We start from the raw sequence: 18,402 nt of genomic DNA, 5'->3' as shown, positions 1-18,402 counted from the left end.
GCCGAGTTCGCTGAAACCCCGCCCCCTACCAAGTGTGACCTGTCAATCAAAGTCACCACCTCTACCAGAAACATAGAGGCTACGTCTGAGAGCTTTCTGCTGCTAACTCAGCTGCTAGCTCAGCGGCTAACTTGGCGGCTAACTCGGCAGCTAACTCAGCTAACTGGCTAACTGTAGTCTACAGTAGTAGTAGTAGTAGTAGTAGTAGTAGTAGTGTGCACTGAATGTATTTATACCTCTACAGCAGCAGGGGAGGGTTTATGCTAATCACCGCCACGTTACAAAATGCGGCAGTGATTGGCATACACCTGCCCACTAATTCCTGAACACAGAAATCTTGAAACACAGTTTGTGAAGCCTAGCGCCACAATTCAAATCTAAATGGTTGAAATGCTTTTTACACCTTTCTTAGAAATACATTTATGACCTATTTAATGTGTTTAGAAGAAAATGTCTGAATTCACATTACACAGTCTTTAAAGTTAAACAACTCAATCACTGCTATGTTTTTGCCCTCTTGCTTCCACTCCTTTCTTCTTCTCTCTTAACGCAGACATCGATTTTTCCTCGCTCCCTCCCTCTGCACCCCCCCGTTGTTTTCCTCCTCTGTTCAGACCTCTTCATCTCCTCTCCTGCCGCTCCGTCTTTCATGTCTCTCTCCTCTCACTTTGACAGATACAGAAACTCTATTTCTCTTCCTCTGGCTGCGGTCCGCTGTCGAGCCGCTCGCCCCCCCCCCCCCCCGCCGATCCGCAGGTGAGTGCTGGAATGAGTTCAGCTTGATAATGTAGCACTCTGAGTTAGAAGAGGATATTCTGCCTGTGTTGGTGATGGCCCATTTAATACCTAACAAACATTGCGTGGTTGCACAAAGGTAGCAAATGAATAAGATTAAGGTAAAATACATATTGATGGATACTTAAAGCCATTATTTTTAAGGTATGATCCCTGCCATTGTCAGTCATTTTCCTAAAAATATCCTCTATTTTCAAACCTTAGAAGCATCTTTTTTCTAGGTATTTAAAAATAGTGTTGGGGAACATAACACAAAGTTACATTCTCCCCTCAAAAACCTTTCGCTGTTGTTTCATTAAGCTGTTTTCTGGTCGGATCCTAAAGGCCTGAACATCTTCAAAACACAAAAACCTTCGTCAAGGCTACACAATCCTCCACATTTTAATAATAGAAAACATTTATGCATTTTAAATCTGCAGCTAGATATGAATCTGCATCACACAGCATGAGGCAAACCTGCTGATTGGCTGATGGCAGCTGCAAAACAACAGCTCCTGTCCAGTAGCATTAGGGATGTTGCCATGATCACGTCACATGATAAAGTCCATAATCACGAGCAGCGGAGAGCTAAAATCTGCTCACGTCAACCTGATAGTTGCAATTCTGTGGAGTTTCTGATAGCTACAATACTCCCACTGGTTAAAAAGATCTACAGAAGTAGCAACAAAGTGGCTACATGGCTGCAAACCACTATTTCTGGCAGTTACACCTAAATAAAATACAGTATTTATTTTAAAAAAGATGTTTGTTTGTATGTTTTTTTAACTGCAATAAACATGCAACATGATGCAAATATGTAATATGGGTGTGGTTACAAGGCCAGCAAATTATATTAGAATAATGCTTAAATGTTAGCATTAGGGCCCGACTGACACTGGATTTTTGGGGCTGATGCCGATATTAGGGAATGAAAAAATTCTGATACCCATATATCAGCCAATAATCTTATATACAGAATATGTACATAACAATGGTGGTTACCAAACATTTGTAGATAGATATGTAATGGAGACATGACATTTTACGGTTTAAGAATAAACTCCAATCAATGCACTGAAACAGTAAACTTTACTGGGAGTTTAATATGTATTTAATAAACTTGAACTGGGAAAAAAGTTTGATTTAGAAAAAAAAAACGGCCTTATATAGCCTTTTTAAAAATTCAGCAAATATTGGACGGCATAAACATCAATACTGATATAGCTCTGATAAGCTGATATCAGCTGATAATATCAGTTGAAATATATATGGGACTCTGGTTAGTGTGCTGGGAAAATGGGGTTTGGCAGTCTGCTATAGATCAGCATGGCTTTTTCTTCAGTCTCATTCAAATATTCCACGTACCAAATTTGGCCAAGACTGGATTCAATTTCCGAGAGAAGTGGTGATAAAATGTCCAGAACAGAGAAGTGTTTAGGCTGAAACAGGATCGATTTTTGTGGAAAGTCTAATCTTGAAGTAATCCAGAAAACATTGGAATATTTTTTAAGACGGGAGATTGTTTCCTGTTTGGAAAGCACATGATAAATAATGTGTCTGATCAGAAAACACCTCTATGTGTTCTGCAGTGCAGGGACCAATGACATATTTTGTTGTTTCATTTGGAGGCCTTATTGAAGAAATTAGATTACATCATCTCCAGTCTAAGGCCCAACTTCTCCACTTTCTCTTACTAAAAATCTTGGAAAAGTCAAACCTATAATCAGTTACTGTTTGACTACTAGGAGACGGTGCGACAAGCTGAGGGTTATGTAGCTCTTACGCTGCCTGATGCTATGTTTTCCCATCTGGTAACTAACTTCGTCTATGGTTTGGTGCTGTGCATGTAGTGCACAGTGGGTCTATCACAGCTTTCCTGCTGAAAACAGCTGCCTGCAGCTACCTGTAAAGATGCTGATGAGAGCAGTGACACTGAACCAAAACTGTTGCTGTTATGCAATAAAAAAAACCAGAACAATATGCTCAAAGACACATGGATAATTCTCTGTGGGTTTGTCACTACAAGCAACACCTATCCACATTAAACTCAAAGCCCATGAACGACGTCATTATCCAGATACAAACTGCATGAAAATGTTCTCTTGCAGATAAACAGACAAATTCATAAGTCACGCATCCATCAAATATTCAGCACTGGCGATAATGATGCATGGATACGAATTCCCCTCCTGCTGTAACAAACCTATGAGATCACCAGCCTGCAGAGTATAGCTCACCAGCTCTGGCCACTAATGTACAGTCTGATCAAACGTGCCTGCAGCCTGTTGAGTCAGTGAGAGGGTAAAGCTGGGTTAAGGCCTGGAGGAACCCGCTGCAGCCCTGCATACTCAGCACAAAGCTTCTCTCCCTGTCTCAGTCTCTTTGTAGAAAGGCTGATCAAAGAGCGGAGCGCGCTCAGAGGATTCAGCCACGTCAGGGTGCTTCTGAGCGGATGAATACGGACATCCCATTATGTTTCCCAGTGGGGCACGCTGAGGGATGTGAGAACGCACACACACGCACACGCCCTCGTACGCCAGCGTGTGAGTAAACCTGTACGGGTGAGCTCACACACAAACAGCTCAACTTCACCACTCCCAAATTTAGGATTCTGAGCACGTTTGAAACTACTTCACTTTATGAGATTGACAGCGAAATGATGATTGAGTCTTCGAAGTATGTGAGCGTGCTAACGGTCCTGCGGCTTTGAGCGGTAATGAGGGAAGTAGGGTCGAAGAGAGCGGAGCCGCCTGTTATTTCAGATGAGAATCTCAGGATCAAAAGGTTTTTCTCTCTCTCCTCATCATTCCCTCTCTTCTTCTTTCTTCCCTGTGCATCTCTGCTTAACCCCAGGCATCCTTAGCTCACCTCTGCCCCGTCCACGCCCCTCAGAAAATGCAGAGAGAAACTGTCAGAGGCTCTTAAATTCTTAACCCCCCCCCCCCCCCCCCAACCGCTGCTGCAGGAGGATAAAGTTGTGTACAGTCACTGAAACAGGAAGCCTGAGTTGAAGCTTTCATCTTTAAGCAAAACAAAGTCTTCTAACCTCACTGAGTGCTCCTATGTGACCTCAAGAGTCTGAGAGAAAGCACCAAAAAAAACAAAAAAAACAGGGATCAGGACCTGTTTAATGTAGACTACACAGTGTTTGTGATATATGAGTTTAATTTTAACTGTTTGATTTAAACTCATCTCTTGCTTTCTCCCTACTGTGCTCAGGCTAATAAGCTACACAGAATGAAAGACATTTAGCAAATTCAGAAACTTTTTACATTTTTTTTGAAGATGACAGACTGTTTATCCACCTCTACGATAAATTTGCTTAATTTAAACAGAACATTTTGATGAGAATAATTGGGCTCGCTACCAACAAACTTGGCTTTACTTTGGGATTTAAGGAAATTCCTCAGTGAGTCACTCGCTGTGGCTTTTAAGCCTATTTTGAGACTGTGCAAATCATTTCTCTCTAAATGAGTGCCAAGGTATCACACATACAATTTGTGTGAGTGTATAAATCAAGAGGGTGAGAATGCATGTGTGTGGTGTATACTTTGTCACCTACCTCATTCTTTTCACGTATCCGCAGAGGGGAAGCGTATGCGAAGGTATTCTCTGGAGCGACAGTCGGCCTGTGAGAGGACGGGGAAGACGGGAATGGGGGGTGGAGGGGTGGAAGGAGGGAGAGAGATAGGAGATAGATGGTTGTCACACACTGTTTTCAGTTGCTGTGTGCTGTGATCAGAGGTGAGCAGCAAAGTCCTGACACATGCTTCTGAAGTTTGCAATTAAAATGAAGTGCCTTGATGCAAACTAAACTCGCTTTTCTGCCAGAACAAACCAAACTCTATTTGCTGCCAAACAACATAAATCACAGTGACACAGACGGATGTTAGCACAAATGTTTCTCAGCAAGTATTTCCATCTAAATATCATTATGGGACTTACTTGGGTCCCATTAAAAAAAAAAACCTTTTATGATCTCTGTGGTTCCACAATTACTATGATGCAGCATTTATAATGAAAGTTTGTAGTTATTCTTGCTGCATACTGGTTCAAACCAAAACTCATGCTGTGGAGGTGTAAGGATCAATAATGACAATTTGACTAATTGAATGTGATGACCAGAACTTGGCAGGTGCTGGTTTGCTGCTTGTTATCTGATTGCTTGATATTTCATGAAGTCACCGCTCCTTTTGTTTGTATCATCCAGTCAGCTATAATCTTGAAGGAAAACTTTTTAAATTGTTTCCACTTTATACCTTCGTTCAGACTGACACAGCGACTCGTGCCTACAATACCAGTCAAAAGTCTGGATGCACTTTCTCATTTAAGTGAATGGGGAAGATGTGTCCAAACATTTGACTGGTAGCATTCATCAAGTCAAGTCAATTTTCACTTATATGGTCACAAATTAACCTGAAGGAGCTTAACAATCTGTACAATATACAACATCCCCTATACTTAGACCCTCAATGAGAAAAGACATAATACAGTAGGTTACATTATCAGTTACCAAATATGGCATAGTTACATTTGAGTGATAGATTGACATATTGTAGATCTAGTGATTATGAATTGTACAGTTCAGATGACGTATGTGCAAGTTGGCAGATCATTATTTATTCATTCCCAGCTGTAACTTAATCCCACACCATATGTATCTATAGCCTTAACAAAGAGATCATTTTAACCCAAACCATCATCCTTCCCCAAACCTAACCAGACCTTAATCACAGCAACAAAAGCACCATTATATTTTAACAGTGATTTGTAATGTTTTTTTTTGGAAAGTGTAGAAAAATAATGATGCCCTGCTGATAACTGTTGATAGATGAACCAGGTTATTAATACGGAGGCTTCTTTGAGCTCAATTCTAGGTCAAATCTGCATCAGGGGGTCTGCCTGTAAGGGTCAACCCACATGAGCCATCCCTCCTCTCAAGCCGGTTTCTACATGGGTTGGATGCTGACGAGCTTTGTAGAACTGGTGTTGCCATCAGGAATGTAAATCAAATCAAATGCCAATATGTTAATGTCATTTAACCGACTTGTAAAAGAGAGAAAGAAATACAAAGTGTGTGTTTGTGGGTGAGCCGTAGTCCAACACAAAGGCAATAATTATTTTATGTAAATTCTCTGATTTTGAGTGAAATGTAAGAAACTGCACCACAGACTCTACTAACAGTAAGAATCAAGGTGGCAGCTGTCTCTAAATGGGTCCAATGGGGGTTTAAATAGACCCACGTTACGTGTGTGTTCTCTATCTGAAGGTTTTATGACTCTGGATGCTGAGTGTATACTGGAGAGCATCCCTCTGCAAACTGGAGGAGAGAGTCAGCTTGGTAAGTAGCAAAGTATTGATCGCTATTAGTTGTTATAATGGGAAAAAACAAAAAACATCAGCCTTGGTTTGATTATTTTTGGCCAATTTGTGCTATTTGCTTCTCAACAGCATCAAATAAAAGCTACCTCACCGCCTTTTGATCAATGCTTTGATTCAGTGAGCTGTCTGAGTTCATACACCTGCTCTGCTCTGATCAAACTGTTTTACACAATCATTTGATGCTAGTTGTAACATTTGGATGTGAATAACTGGCAAGGACCTGCGTGTTTGTATTTGTGTGAGTAGTATAGATAAATATATATATGTATGTGTATGACTGTTGTACACACCTTTTCATGATGGAGTGTTTTTATATTTTTGGAGAGAAACAATAAGAGACCCGTTTGTACCAATAAAAGAAAAGCTATGTCAAAATCACACACACACACACACACACACACACACACACACACACACACACACACACACACACACACACACACACACACACACACACACACACACACACACACACACACACACACACACACACACACACATACAGACACACACACACCTCCCTTGTTTAATACACCAATACTTTAGACTGTAAAATCACTGTTTATCTAAAATCTTGCACACAAAAGCTAATTGAATCCATTCTCCATTTCTTGCAAGTGTTCCATTACACTTATTATGTTGCCCGTTTCTTCCAGACTTCTAAATGTAAAATGCCTGTTAAGCCTGCAGTGGCTAACAAGCGATCTGTGTCCTTCACAGATCACAGCTCGCTGAGTAAAAATACTCTTAGTTGAGATCTGGGCGGAAGCTACACTTTGCAAAAAAAGAACAGAACAGAAGGTTCGAGACTGCTTATGTACAATGTGCCATAAAGGAAAAAAAGTCAGCTTAGGGACACACACACACACACACACTCTCTCTCACACTCTCACACACACACACACACACGGACACACACACACACACACACGGACACAGACAACATACTGCAATGCTAATGCTAGTCCATCCACCTCATCTATCACATCCTGCTTGAGGGGAACAAACAGAGAGACAATCTTTAATCTGTTTGCAAAACTTTAATAACATAAATGTAGAAACTTTGCTGCTATAGAATTCATGAATATTTGATCATATCCCAGCTATCACTTCAACTAATCACAACCATTCTGTTTTCTAAAGCACCACCCTACAATTTTATCCACTTGTGGTAGTGTGTCAGCTGAGACTCGTTAGGGACCTCTACAATCTGTGAGGTGAGGGTCACATGACGGATGGAGAAAGCTGAAGGTAATAGACTACTACTAGTGGCTGTAGGTAGGCTAGATACTGGACGGTAATCAGTGAAGAAGAGCATGTTACAATAACAGCAAAGGGAAAACCTGCTGTTTTTCTTCACCTCTTTTTAAAAATGTTCTTTCACCTGTTACTCTTCTGATTGGCCAGCTTTTGGTTGTTTCCACTTTGTAGGAGACTTCGGCCGACTCCAGAGGCTACATGGACAAACAATAGTTGTCATATTCAACTTCTTTTTCTTCTTCTGTACTTGAAATGGAAACTACTACACATCTATCCACATTTGAGCCTGAATCTAATCTGAAATATGAGAGTGGACAACACCAACAACCTCAGCCGCAAATAACTAACTAAATGGATGGCTGTGAAAAGCTGATATCTTGTCAGGAAAGTAAAAAAAAATGTTGAAAGCTTTCAGAGCCGGCAGAAGTTTGGGGCTTTTGACTTTCAGGGAGCATTTTTAAATACTTTCACCTCAAGTTATGAAACTTTGAGCAGCTGGTTAGCTTGTGGAATTAATTAGCAAGCATTAAGGGAGGCTGGTAGGCAGATTTTTATTATCTTCGGACAGAGCGAGGTTAGCCGTTTCCCCTGTTTACAACCTTTATGCTTAAGCTTGGCTAACAGGCTGCTGACTCCAGCTTCGTATTTTATAAGCAGACATGAAAGCAACGTTGATCTTATGTTCTAACTCTAGGCACAAAAGTGAAGAAGCATATTTTCCAAAATGTCAAACTATTCCTTTAAAAAGCAAGCAGAGATGTCATTGAAGAGGCTGCAAGAAAGGAACTCAAACTTTTGGACTCATCTTTTCACCAAGCTGACACAAATGTCCAATAAAGCAGCCACCCGTAGTTCCTGCAACACTTACATGCTTGGTTACTTTATAATTCTAGCTTGGCAGTGTGTACCTCAACAAACCTTATAAAAAAAGGCTACAAATAAAATGTCCCGCTCTGGCTTGGCACAGCATACATCATTGACCTGAGTCTACCTGACAAAAGGTAAAATGAGGGGAAAATAACTGTGCCAAGATGAAGAGAAGGTGACAGCTGTGCTCCCACAGAGCAAAGAAAAGACTCAACTGAAGTCTGACCAGTTCAAAACTGCTTTCCTCTGGCCACAGTTCCTGGCAAGGTGAGAATCCACAGGTGAACAGATGTGCTCCACTGGCTCTCTGTGGCAGCTTTTGGCACATTCAGACCACACACACACACACACACACACACACACACACACACACACACACACACACACACACACACACACACACACACACACACACACACACACACACACACACACACACACACACACACACACACACACACACACACACACACACACACACACACACAGAGGTGTCTGAGACCTGGCTTTGGTCCAGTGGCCTGGGGCAGGTCTTTATCCTCCAGCCCCACAAAGCCCCTTAAGCCCTGCAGCTATGCCAGCCTGCTATTTCCTCTCCTTTTCTATAACTCTTCTTCCTTTTCCAAATCATTTTAATAATCTCCTTCTCCCTGGAATCCACCTTTCCTCACTTTTTTTTTTCAAGCCAAATCCATTTTATCACTTGAATCATTAAAAATTTTCCTCCACATCTCACTACTTTCCTTCTCCCACCTCAAATCTCCGTGTCACCTCTCATCTACACCCCGCTCTCTCATATCGCCCCTGGGCTGCTCCTTTCGTCTCTCTCCAGCCCTCTTCCCATCTCTCTGTGGACGCGCAGAGTCCAGTGGCTGAAGCACTAGAATGTCAGACAGCCATATATTAACATTTAGACAGCCTCTGGGCCTGAAGAGGAGCTCCGGTTTAAAATCAGTCACATCCTTTCCACGCGTTTAGAAAAGTTCCACAAACGGGCCGGTACAGATGGCACCAGCGGACCCACCGGTGTCAATCTTCATGGATGCTTTACCCCGTCAGTTGTCAGACGTGAGTGCTTTACCCCCGTGTAGGCTTCTCTCTTTCTCTCACTTACTTTTAGTCTTAGACAGTCTGTTCCCTTCAAATTCCACTCGACACTTTGTGGAGATCGTGTTGTGTCACCGTCAGTGTCAAGTCTCCGCAGGCTTGTTTTCAAAGAGAAACCAGAGAGGAAAGTGATTATACCACTACTATCAGTGTGGCTGGAGGTAGCAGTAATTTATCTTATTGTTTAATCTATAGATATTAGTTGATGAGTGGAAGAGAAGGAAAAAAACACATCTCCACATTTTTGGCTGTACAGGTGGCAATGTTGGTCCATAGATCAGACTGAAATATCTTGACAAATACTGGGTGAACTGCAAGGAAATATTTTACACTCATTGTCCTAACAGATGATGTCTTAGGCAGTTCCCTGGCTTCACCTCTTGTAGGTTTATGATGTTGATCATTTTGGTTTTAAGGGAGATATCTCAATAGCTAATGGGTGGATTTCCATTAAGTTTGGTACACACATTCATTTCCCCTTCAGGATGAATTATAATGACATTGGTGACTTTTTATTCAGCACCAAAATCTGATCAACGTTTCAGTTTGACCAAAACTTTGGCCTCAGCTAAGCTTCAGCTATACTTCCAGGTATGCGCTAATTATCAAATGTTACCATGCTAACATGCTAAACTAAAATAGCAACCATGACACACACTATTCCTTCTAAACATCAGTGTTAGTAATGTCCATGGATGTATTATGAGAGCTGGATACTGGGCCAAAAATGGTTCCCACTCAGTCCTATAAGAACTACTTGGCTGGTAAATACGCCAAAGAAAGTTTCTAGCTTCCGGGTTAGGTGGCCAACTGATTATGTGCAGTAGTGTTTCCCCTGCTAGCCACGCCCACAAGCTCCAACTCGGCCCACAGACTTTACATTGTAATGACATCGCCGATTTTTAAATTGCTTTTCTCAGCTCAAGGAAAGTTTCACAAATATAAAATCTCCAGAAAGTCATAACTGACCTTGTCTACTGTTTGAGGTGTCCTGTTAACAGTTTTACAGACGTCTCTTTTACAATGGCTATGGGGAAAATATTTGGTTTTTTTTCTGGTTTTTGTGTGTGTGCAATACCACGAGTGACCACTGGGAAATGCTGAGCGGTGGCACTCTATCCAGCTATTATTATAAATCCATGGTAGTATCTGAAGTTTGTAAGTCACATTTAACTAAAAGTCCAGCTGTACCTGAGTTTGGACTTTGAGCATTTGTTTGTCCTTCATCAATCAACAAGATTATGGATCAACAATGCAAAAATGACACAAACCAGAATGCAACAGTGAACTTCACATTTAACACAGAGTTAACATAGACCTCAAAGGAGAGAGAATACTGGACTTAAATTTCATTATGATGGCTGGAGAAACAACTCCATTTCAGATGAGTGTGTGGATGAGCAATTGTTTGGTAAGGCAGGTGATGCCAGTGTTTCTGCTGCCCAACCAACTCAATAAATCAATATATGCAGCATTAAAAGAATCATTTATAGACGTCAGATGAGAGTCTGGGGGTTTTATATAGTAAAATGTTGGGTTTTTTTATTTGCCTCTTCTACACATTCAAATCTGGCCTTTAACGAGTATGTAAATGTGCTGCTGTCCTCAGCAGGTTTGAACATTTTGCTTAATGATAAATTCTTGATCTCAGCGGGAATAATGAAGATAAATAATGATTACATTAATAAAACCAAACTGTAATGACTCATAATGACTCCAAAATGTATTCAAGTGTGCTGTAAAAAAAACACCTAAACACAACACTGAGCAAATACAAGAACACAACCAGAAAAACAGCACAAACACTAACAAGTAATGGAAGTTTCTAGTTTCCAATTTGCGTCTCTCCTCACACTTTACGCTATGTCCCAACTTCATACAACTTTGTAAAGACACAGAAAAGTGAGACATGTCATTAATCATTGCTGGAGTAGCAGAGACAAGGTGGAGCACAGTGATGGTGCGAAATCCCTCTAAGGATAGTTCCCTGTAATTAGCGAGTCTCTGGGTCTCATCGACTCCGCTACCTTTTGTTTCTTTTGGCAAACTCATTTGTGTAAATCAGTTTGTGTGTGTGTGTGTGTGTGTGTGTGTTTGTGGATGCCAGCACAGCTATAGTAGTTTGTGTGTCTGTGCATGCGCAGTCATAAGGGCTATGTTTGTGTTACTGCAGAGGTGACAACAACCAAAAATACACTGGCTCTGCAGGCCTGAATTATTCAGAGAGTGGAGATGGAGCAGCAGGGCGGAGGGGTGGATGGATGAGAGACGGCGGCGAGAGGAGACAAAAACAGTACAGTACAGCGAGGATGAACAAAGTTGGGCAGAACAAGGAGGTGAGGGGAAGTTGAAAAAGTGGGGACTCATCAAAAGCAAGCCACACACACACACATACACACACACACACACACACACAAGCCAGGGCTCTGGTGACAAGTGAGGACACGGTCACACACACACTCACACACAAACACACACACTGTTGTGGCCTGCTGGGGTACAGAATGAATTCTTGCATTTGCAGACTACAGTGCAAACAAAATAAACAAAAATATAATATAAAAACAGATATTCACACTTCTTACACACAAATATATCCCAGGTTTCAATATCTGCACACAAAACACACACTGACAATATCTCTCTCTTAAACAAACACACACTGTGCATCTCCTCCTCTCATGCACACACACACACACACACACACACACACACACACACACACACACACACACACACACACACACACACACACACACACACACACCTCTTTTATTCTATGCATGCATCACTCATATTGAAATTCCATCTGTTTTTCCAATCTGACCATGTATCTGTGGAGCTTTTACATTTCCTGTCGTCCTGCCGCGCCACAGGGTATGGAAACCCAAGATGGAGCCACATTTATTGCCTCTTAGCAGGGAAGTTGTACACATTCAGTATCTAAAGAGCCTTACAGTACTGTGAAGGAAGATGTTGATACAGTAGCATGGGTGGCTCTGCAGGAAGATTTTGTGATGAACATCAGCTGGACAGGAACACAAGTTCAATGCTCTGATCCTTCTAGGAGCCAGTTTGACAGAAACTTTAGACTGTGCAGAGTGACTTTTGAGATCATTTCACAACTCTAAAAGGCATACTATAAGCACTAAGAGCCAGCAGTGTACAGGTGACTGCTGTAGAAAGAGAGGGAACATAATTAGTGACTTCCGCTCAGTGAAAAGCACTCAGAGAGGAGAGGTCTGGAAATAGGCTGTTGCTGTACGTCTCGGCTAGCTCCTTAGAGTCCCATTACCAGAGGATGTCTTCCCATCAATGTGTGTGTGTGTGTGTGTGTGTGTGTGTGTGTGTGTGTGTGTGTGTGTGTGTGTGTGTGTGTGTGTGTGTGTGTGTGTGTGGAAGGATGATGGAGGTGGGGGAATTGTAATGGGTTTCAGACTGGAGATAATGACCGATTGACCAAAAGTGGCCCAAGGCATGACATAAAACGTGCACAAACCAGCAATAATAATATTTGACAAGCTTCTTGGTCCTACAGACGTATATACGTAGATGATGAGTCAAAGGTTTACTGTCCTGAAGAGGTTTCTCATCCAAGACCCTTCATCAGTGAACTGATGAACAAATTAGATATGTCCAAAACAAAATTGCACTCGGAAATAAAATACTGCCCTTAAAAGAAGGATTTGCAATTTTCCAAGTCTGTCTTAAAATAACAGCCAGGTTCCCAAATTAACATGTTCTTGCTGTAATCATTCCTCTTGATCGTACTGACCATTAGAAGATCCTTTCATCATGCAATTACAATGTAAGTGATGGAGGACAAAATCTACAGTCCTCCCCCTGTGCAAAAATGTATTTTAAAGTTGATCTGACGCTAATATGAATCTCCAAATGAGTCAAAGCAAGTAGATATGATAAGCTTGAACTTTTAAATGACTGTGTGGACACACTGTGGATTATGGCCCCCATCACTTCCATTAAAAGCACATTTGAAGGAGATGTTTGTATGAACAGGATTAAGATTCTCTCAAATCATTTGCTTTAACCATATTACTAAGTGATAAACAAGAGATGAGAGCTAATGTAATGAGACAGGTACACTTAAAATTTTAGATAAACCACTGAAACATTTGTGATGTGCTACAATGTAGTCTAACAGTCACATAACTTGAGTAGAGTCACAGTCAGTAGTCAGTTATACAGCAGAATTCATCTACTTGGTCTGGTATGACTAGTAGCTCATGTTTGCTGATGTTAGCCACCATAATTTACTGGTTATAGCAGACAGAACACATAAGGCTGTAGCAGCAGCAGCCCCTGAGTGTACTGAAATGAGAAACCCTGTGTTTATTGTTTATGAATATAACTTTCCATTTATAACAGGAATATTATATTATTTCTTTTTCCAAATATTACATAGTTTGGCTTTAAAGAATAATGATGTCACTCCTTGGGGCTTTAAACTGTAAACCTTTATGACCGTTCTTTATTTGGTTTATTTCTAATACTTCTTTTTACCAATTTCCTAAAAAGCCAGCAGGCAAGACTTAAAGGATAGCAGACTGTTTGTCAAGGAACAATATGCTTGACAAAAAAAATCAGGTTTTAGCTCTGTGGTTGTCCATTAGAGCTTTTAACTGACTGCTGAAGGACAGGAAGTAAAGAGCTTCTTGTGAGTGTGTGTATGTGTCCAGGCTTTTATCTGAGTCTGTATATATGTGTTTGTATATTTATGTGCTTTAGTGCATAGTATGTTTGCCTGTGCTCTGACATAGTCTTAGATTTTCTGTCTAGATTTTATATATGTGTGTGTCTCCATGTTGTCCATATTTGAATGATTGTGACTAGGTTTTGATTTTGAGTTCAGCATCAGATTTCACCTGTTGGTAGCACTAAAACACTAGATAAGTACACTACATGATGAAGCCGCATCATACTTTAATTTCATGCTTCACAGTAGATGTGTTCACAGTCTGTCACTTCTTTTGAGACATAAAGAGATTTTCAGGTCTATACTGAACAGGAGACTACCTCTGTGCAGTCACCACTCTTTGGTTCATTATGACAGGAAGAGATATTTCTTGAGGGTGAGTAGGAGGTTTGCGGTGGATGTGGTTTAGCTGAATGTGTGTCACTGGAAAGGAGAAGATAGACTTGTCAACCACTAACTTTATGTCGACTTCATTCTGAATATCCACCATCATTAGAAAATTGTAGGAGAGAAACAAACCTGACCAATCACGTTGTTTACAGTTCACATGAAGTATCTATGTAACCTCCAATGTGTAGATAGCTTAGTACATCAGCTACGTGGCTATCTGCATAAGATCTGTTGTTACACCGAAATCCTTTCACGCACAACTGTAGATCTGTTATTCCTAATAATTCCTTGAATACTTTGTAGTTTGGTCCTAAAGGCAAAATTCAGAGATACATTGCAGATAGTTGGGTTAGGTTTAAAGCAGCTGTCATTTTCCCAAGAACAATTCTTTAAAGAGCTGCTCCACTTAAAGGTGCAGTGTGTAGGGTTTACTGGCATCTAGTGGTGAGGTTGAACTTCTAAACACCCCTCCTCTAAGAATATGAGAGAATGAACGCTACGAAACTTGCAAAAAAAGCAAACAAGAAAGGCCAGTGTTTGGTTTGACCATTCCAGGCTACTGCACTGTAAAAAATGTCCATAGAATTAATACTGAAATGCCGTAAAATGAGCATCAAAAACCTAATTTGGGCTGTAATATGGGTCCCAGGTGGGTTTTTTCTGGAGTTTCCATGGTGGCCCGACCTATGTTTGCCCATGTGTGCTTCAAGTGGGTTCTGACTGGGTTTCAGGTGGGGCCCAACTGGGTGAGTTACACATGTGGGGCCTATGTTTCTGAAACAATATGAGGCCCATACGATTTGCCCCATTTATGCCCATGCTCCACTTACATCCCTTATTGGGCTTATACAGTCAGCCCACATGGGCTTCATATATGGGGCCCATGTTACTGAAACCATGTGGGACCCACAAAATTTGCTCAGCTCAAGCCCATGCCCACTCAGTACCCATGTAGCCCACATTTAACCCATGTGGGGCCAATATGGACATGCTGGCTGGATAGATGCCGCTACATTCTACACACTGCACCTTTAAAATTCTACATACTGTACCTTTAAATGTTATAGATCTATTATTGGAAATATCAATCAAATGGCACATTTTTATATGTTCAACTAACCTGACGACCAACTGAATTCACAGGTTTGTTGTGTTTTTTAAATGTTTTATTATCAAAAAGAAGACACGAGGTCTTTGAGAAAATATCAGAAATGCTCCTTTTAGTTTCATATGGCTGGAGGGGCGTGTGGGTGTCTTTGACTGGAGAAAAAGTACTTGTTGCTCCATGTCCTGGGCAGCTGGGGTGTTGGTGGCAGTGTGTTGAAGAGTAACAACTACACCAACATCTGACATGTTCACAGTGAGCCTCTAGCCTGCTACCTGATTCTAGCGGCGCGCTTTTCCCCAGTGAATGTTTGTTTGTTGGCTCGTTGAACAAGCTAAGCTGCAGGACAAGACGCGTGCTCATGTTTGTAAGTTAGATAAGAAGGAGACTTTGCCAGGAAAGCTAATGTGGGTTGTTGATCAGAGTCTGTGTCTCATGTGTTGTGTAGCAGGATGCTGTCTGGCTGTTAATCAGTGTGACCATCTGCCTATTATAAATGCTGACATTACTGCTGTATTCAAATGTGCTTTAAAATGAAGCTACTTGACTGAGTGTATGGAAACTACATTAATTATGATTTGTTGGCATTAATTAGTTCTCTGTCGATGTAAATGATGACTTCATTAGTGCCAACTAATCATTGCAAAGATAGGGGGCGCCATCATGAAAACAAATAATATAAAGAAAATTATTTAATTTCATTTTAATCATTGATTTTAGTTGTGACAAACACTGGACAAATCCTTACTGTTTTACTTCTGTGGATTTTATTATTATCTTTTTTTTTAATGATTTTATTATTTTATACATCATGTACTATTACTTCTGTGCCTCTGTCTTTATCGCTGTGCTCTTCACTGCCTTATTTTTATCTGCCTGGTTTGGTTTTATTTCTTCTGTAACGCACTTTGCAACATTGTTAAGAAAAGTGCTACATAAATTAAGTTTATTATTATTATATACACAGTCATTGGCCACATCATTAGGTAAACCTGAGCAATCTAATTGAATTCAATACAACAGCTCTGCTATAAATTGTATCCATTTTCAGTTTTTGTTAACGTTGTCATTCTACTTTATGTTTATTACTGAGGTTGTACTAAGTGGTGGTGGTGTACTGAGGTGCATTATATTGACTGCTGTTCTTAATATTTTGCTCCCCTCATGTATGTTAATGAAGTGGACAAAATATCAAGAACACCATTCAATATAATGCATCCTAATACATCATCATCACTCACTATGATCTCAGTAATAAACATTAAGTAGAATTATCACCTTTTTGACAATGTTAAAAAGTGAGAATATATAAACTTCATAAATGTAGAATTTAAAGCAGAGCTGTTGCATTGGATTGAATGAGATTGTACAGGTATATCTAATGAAGTGGCTGATGACTGCATGTTCCAACAATTTCACTAATTTTCATGCAGCTTGTGTGATTTTAAAGCTTGTAGTTGAACCTGCCAACATGAGGTTACGTATAATAACACTGCTTCAAGTTTAAAGTCAACTCTGCTAATCAGAATTAACACAAGAGTCAATCCCTCCTCTGCTGCAAGAAACTGATGGATTATGTTGAACCACCAGGTTCTATGAGACAACAAACCAAAACCTACTACATGTTTAAAGTAGAGGAGTGGACTAATTGTATTGTATTATGTAATGGTATTGTAACCGAGCATCCTCCTGGGCTCACCTAACTATATAAACTTAATAAGGAAACAATAAACAGGAGGATGTGTCCAAACTTCTCAAGTTAAACATTATTATTTATTTTAAACATTTTGTGGTAATGCACCACACAAAGTAACCCCACTCCTTACCTACTGCTCCCCTAAACAAGTTCTAGCTCATTTAATTGGTTCCCTTAGAGTCAAGTTGGTGGCGAAGCTAACAAAAAGATCTCATATCATATTAAACATCAGGTTCAGTGTATCTTAATCTATTTATGGCTAATGGTAGGAGTGGAAATGAGGCTTGTGCACATGTGCCCATTCAATGAAGCACAATCATGAGTACACACAGCTGTATACATTTCTGGGTTTGTATGTAACCACAGAGTTTTATTCCTGAATCTACACAGAGTTTAATGCATCTGGCCCATGGTTGCCTTCTACTTCCCATCACATGTTACTCTTACGCTTTATCAAGTGAAGCGTGGGATACCAAAGGAGTGTGAGAATTTAATGGTGTGAGAGAGCAGGACTGAGATAAGGCGCGAATTAAGTCTGTGCTGCATGTGTGTATGTGTGTGTGTGTGTGTGTTTTAGCTGTGGGCCGTGGTACATAAGATTCTGCTGCAGTGCATTCACACATCAGCCTTCACTGCAGAATCCAACCATGATGTCATTTTTCCCTTTCATCTTTCCTCTCTGTGAATCTCTCAAGATGTGGAAGGAGGGGTTTCTTTCAGTCATGATGTAAGGTGAGAGGATCTCATTAGACAGAGAGGACGAAGGAGGGAAAAAAACAGACACGAGGCAGAGAGGCTGAGTAAAGGGTTAATTTGTAGGCAGGAGATCACTTTAGCTCTGACAGTCATGATTACTGAGCAGCTACTAATCCAAGACAGAATTCCTAACTTTTGTTAAAATCTTTCAACTGAAATGTAAGAAATGTTCTCCATGGTAGAATATTAAAATGTCCTTCTCTGGAAGAAGTACTGTCAAAGCATTTAGAAAATTAACTGATGAAATATAGAGGAACAGCACTATTACCATATAAACATGGTACATTAACATCTATACTGTAGTATATGAATTACCTGATAAATGTCTGAGGACAACACATATTTGTTGAT

The 18,402-nt window shown here is 40.5% G+C and overlaps 1 protein-coding gene across 1 annotated transcript in view; it reads right to left on the bottom strand.

Moving 5' to 3' along the window:
• Positions 1-4,306: 4,306 nt before the first annotated feature.
• The window catches only part of LOC128367947 (endonuclease V-like), a 47,891-nt gene continuing 33,795 nt past the window's right edge, over positions 4,307-18,402 (bottom strand). Inside the window, exon 8 of the mRNA XM_053328657.1 lies at positions 4,307-4,403. Within this exon, the coding sequence (XP_053184632.1) occupies positions 4,347-4,403 (57 nt within the window). The 3' untranslated portion in view covers positions 4,307-4,346. The remainder of the gene's footprint in view (positions 4,404-18,402) is intronic.

The sequence above is a fragment of the Scomber japonicus genome, chromosome 2 (genome assembly GCF_027409825.1).
Source record: "Scomber japonicus isolate fScoJap1 chromosome 2, fScoJap1.pri, whole genome shotgun sequence".
NCBI classification, from domain to species: Eukaryota; Metazoa; Chordata; class Actinopteri; order Scombriformes; family Scombridae; genus Scomber; species Scomber japonicus.
This window is presented reverse-complemented; position numbering and strand designations above follow the sequence as displayed.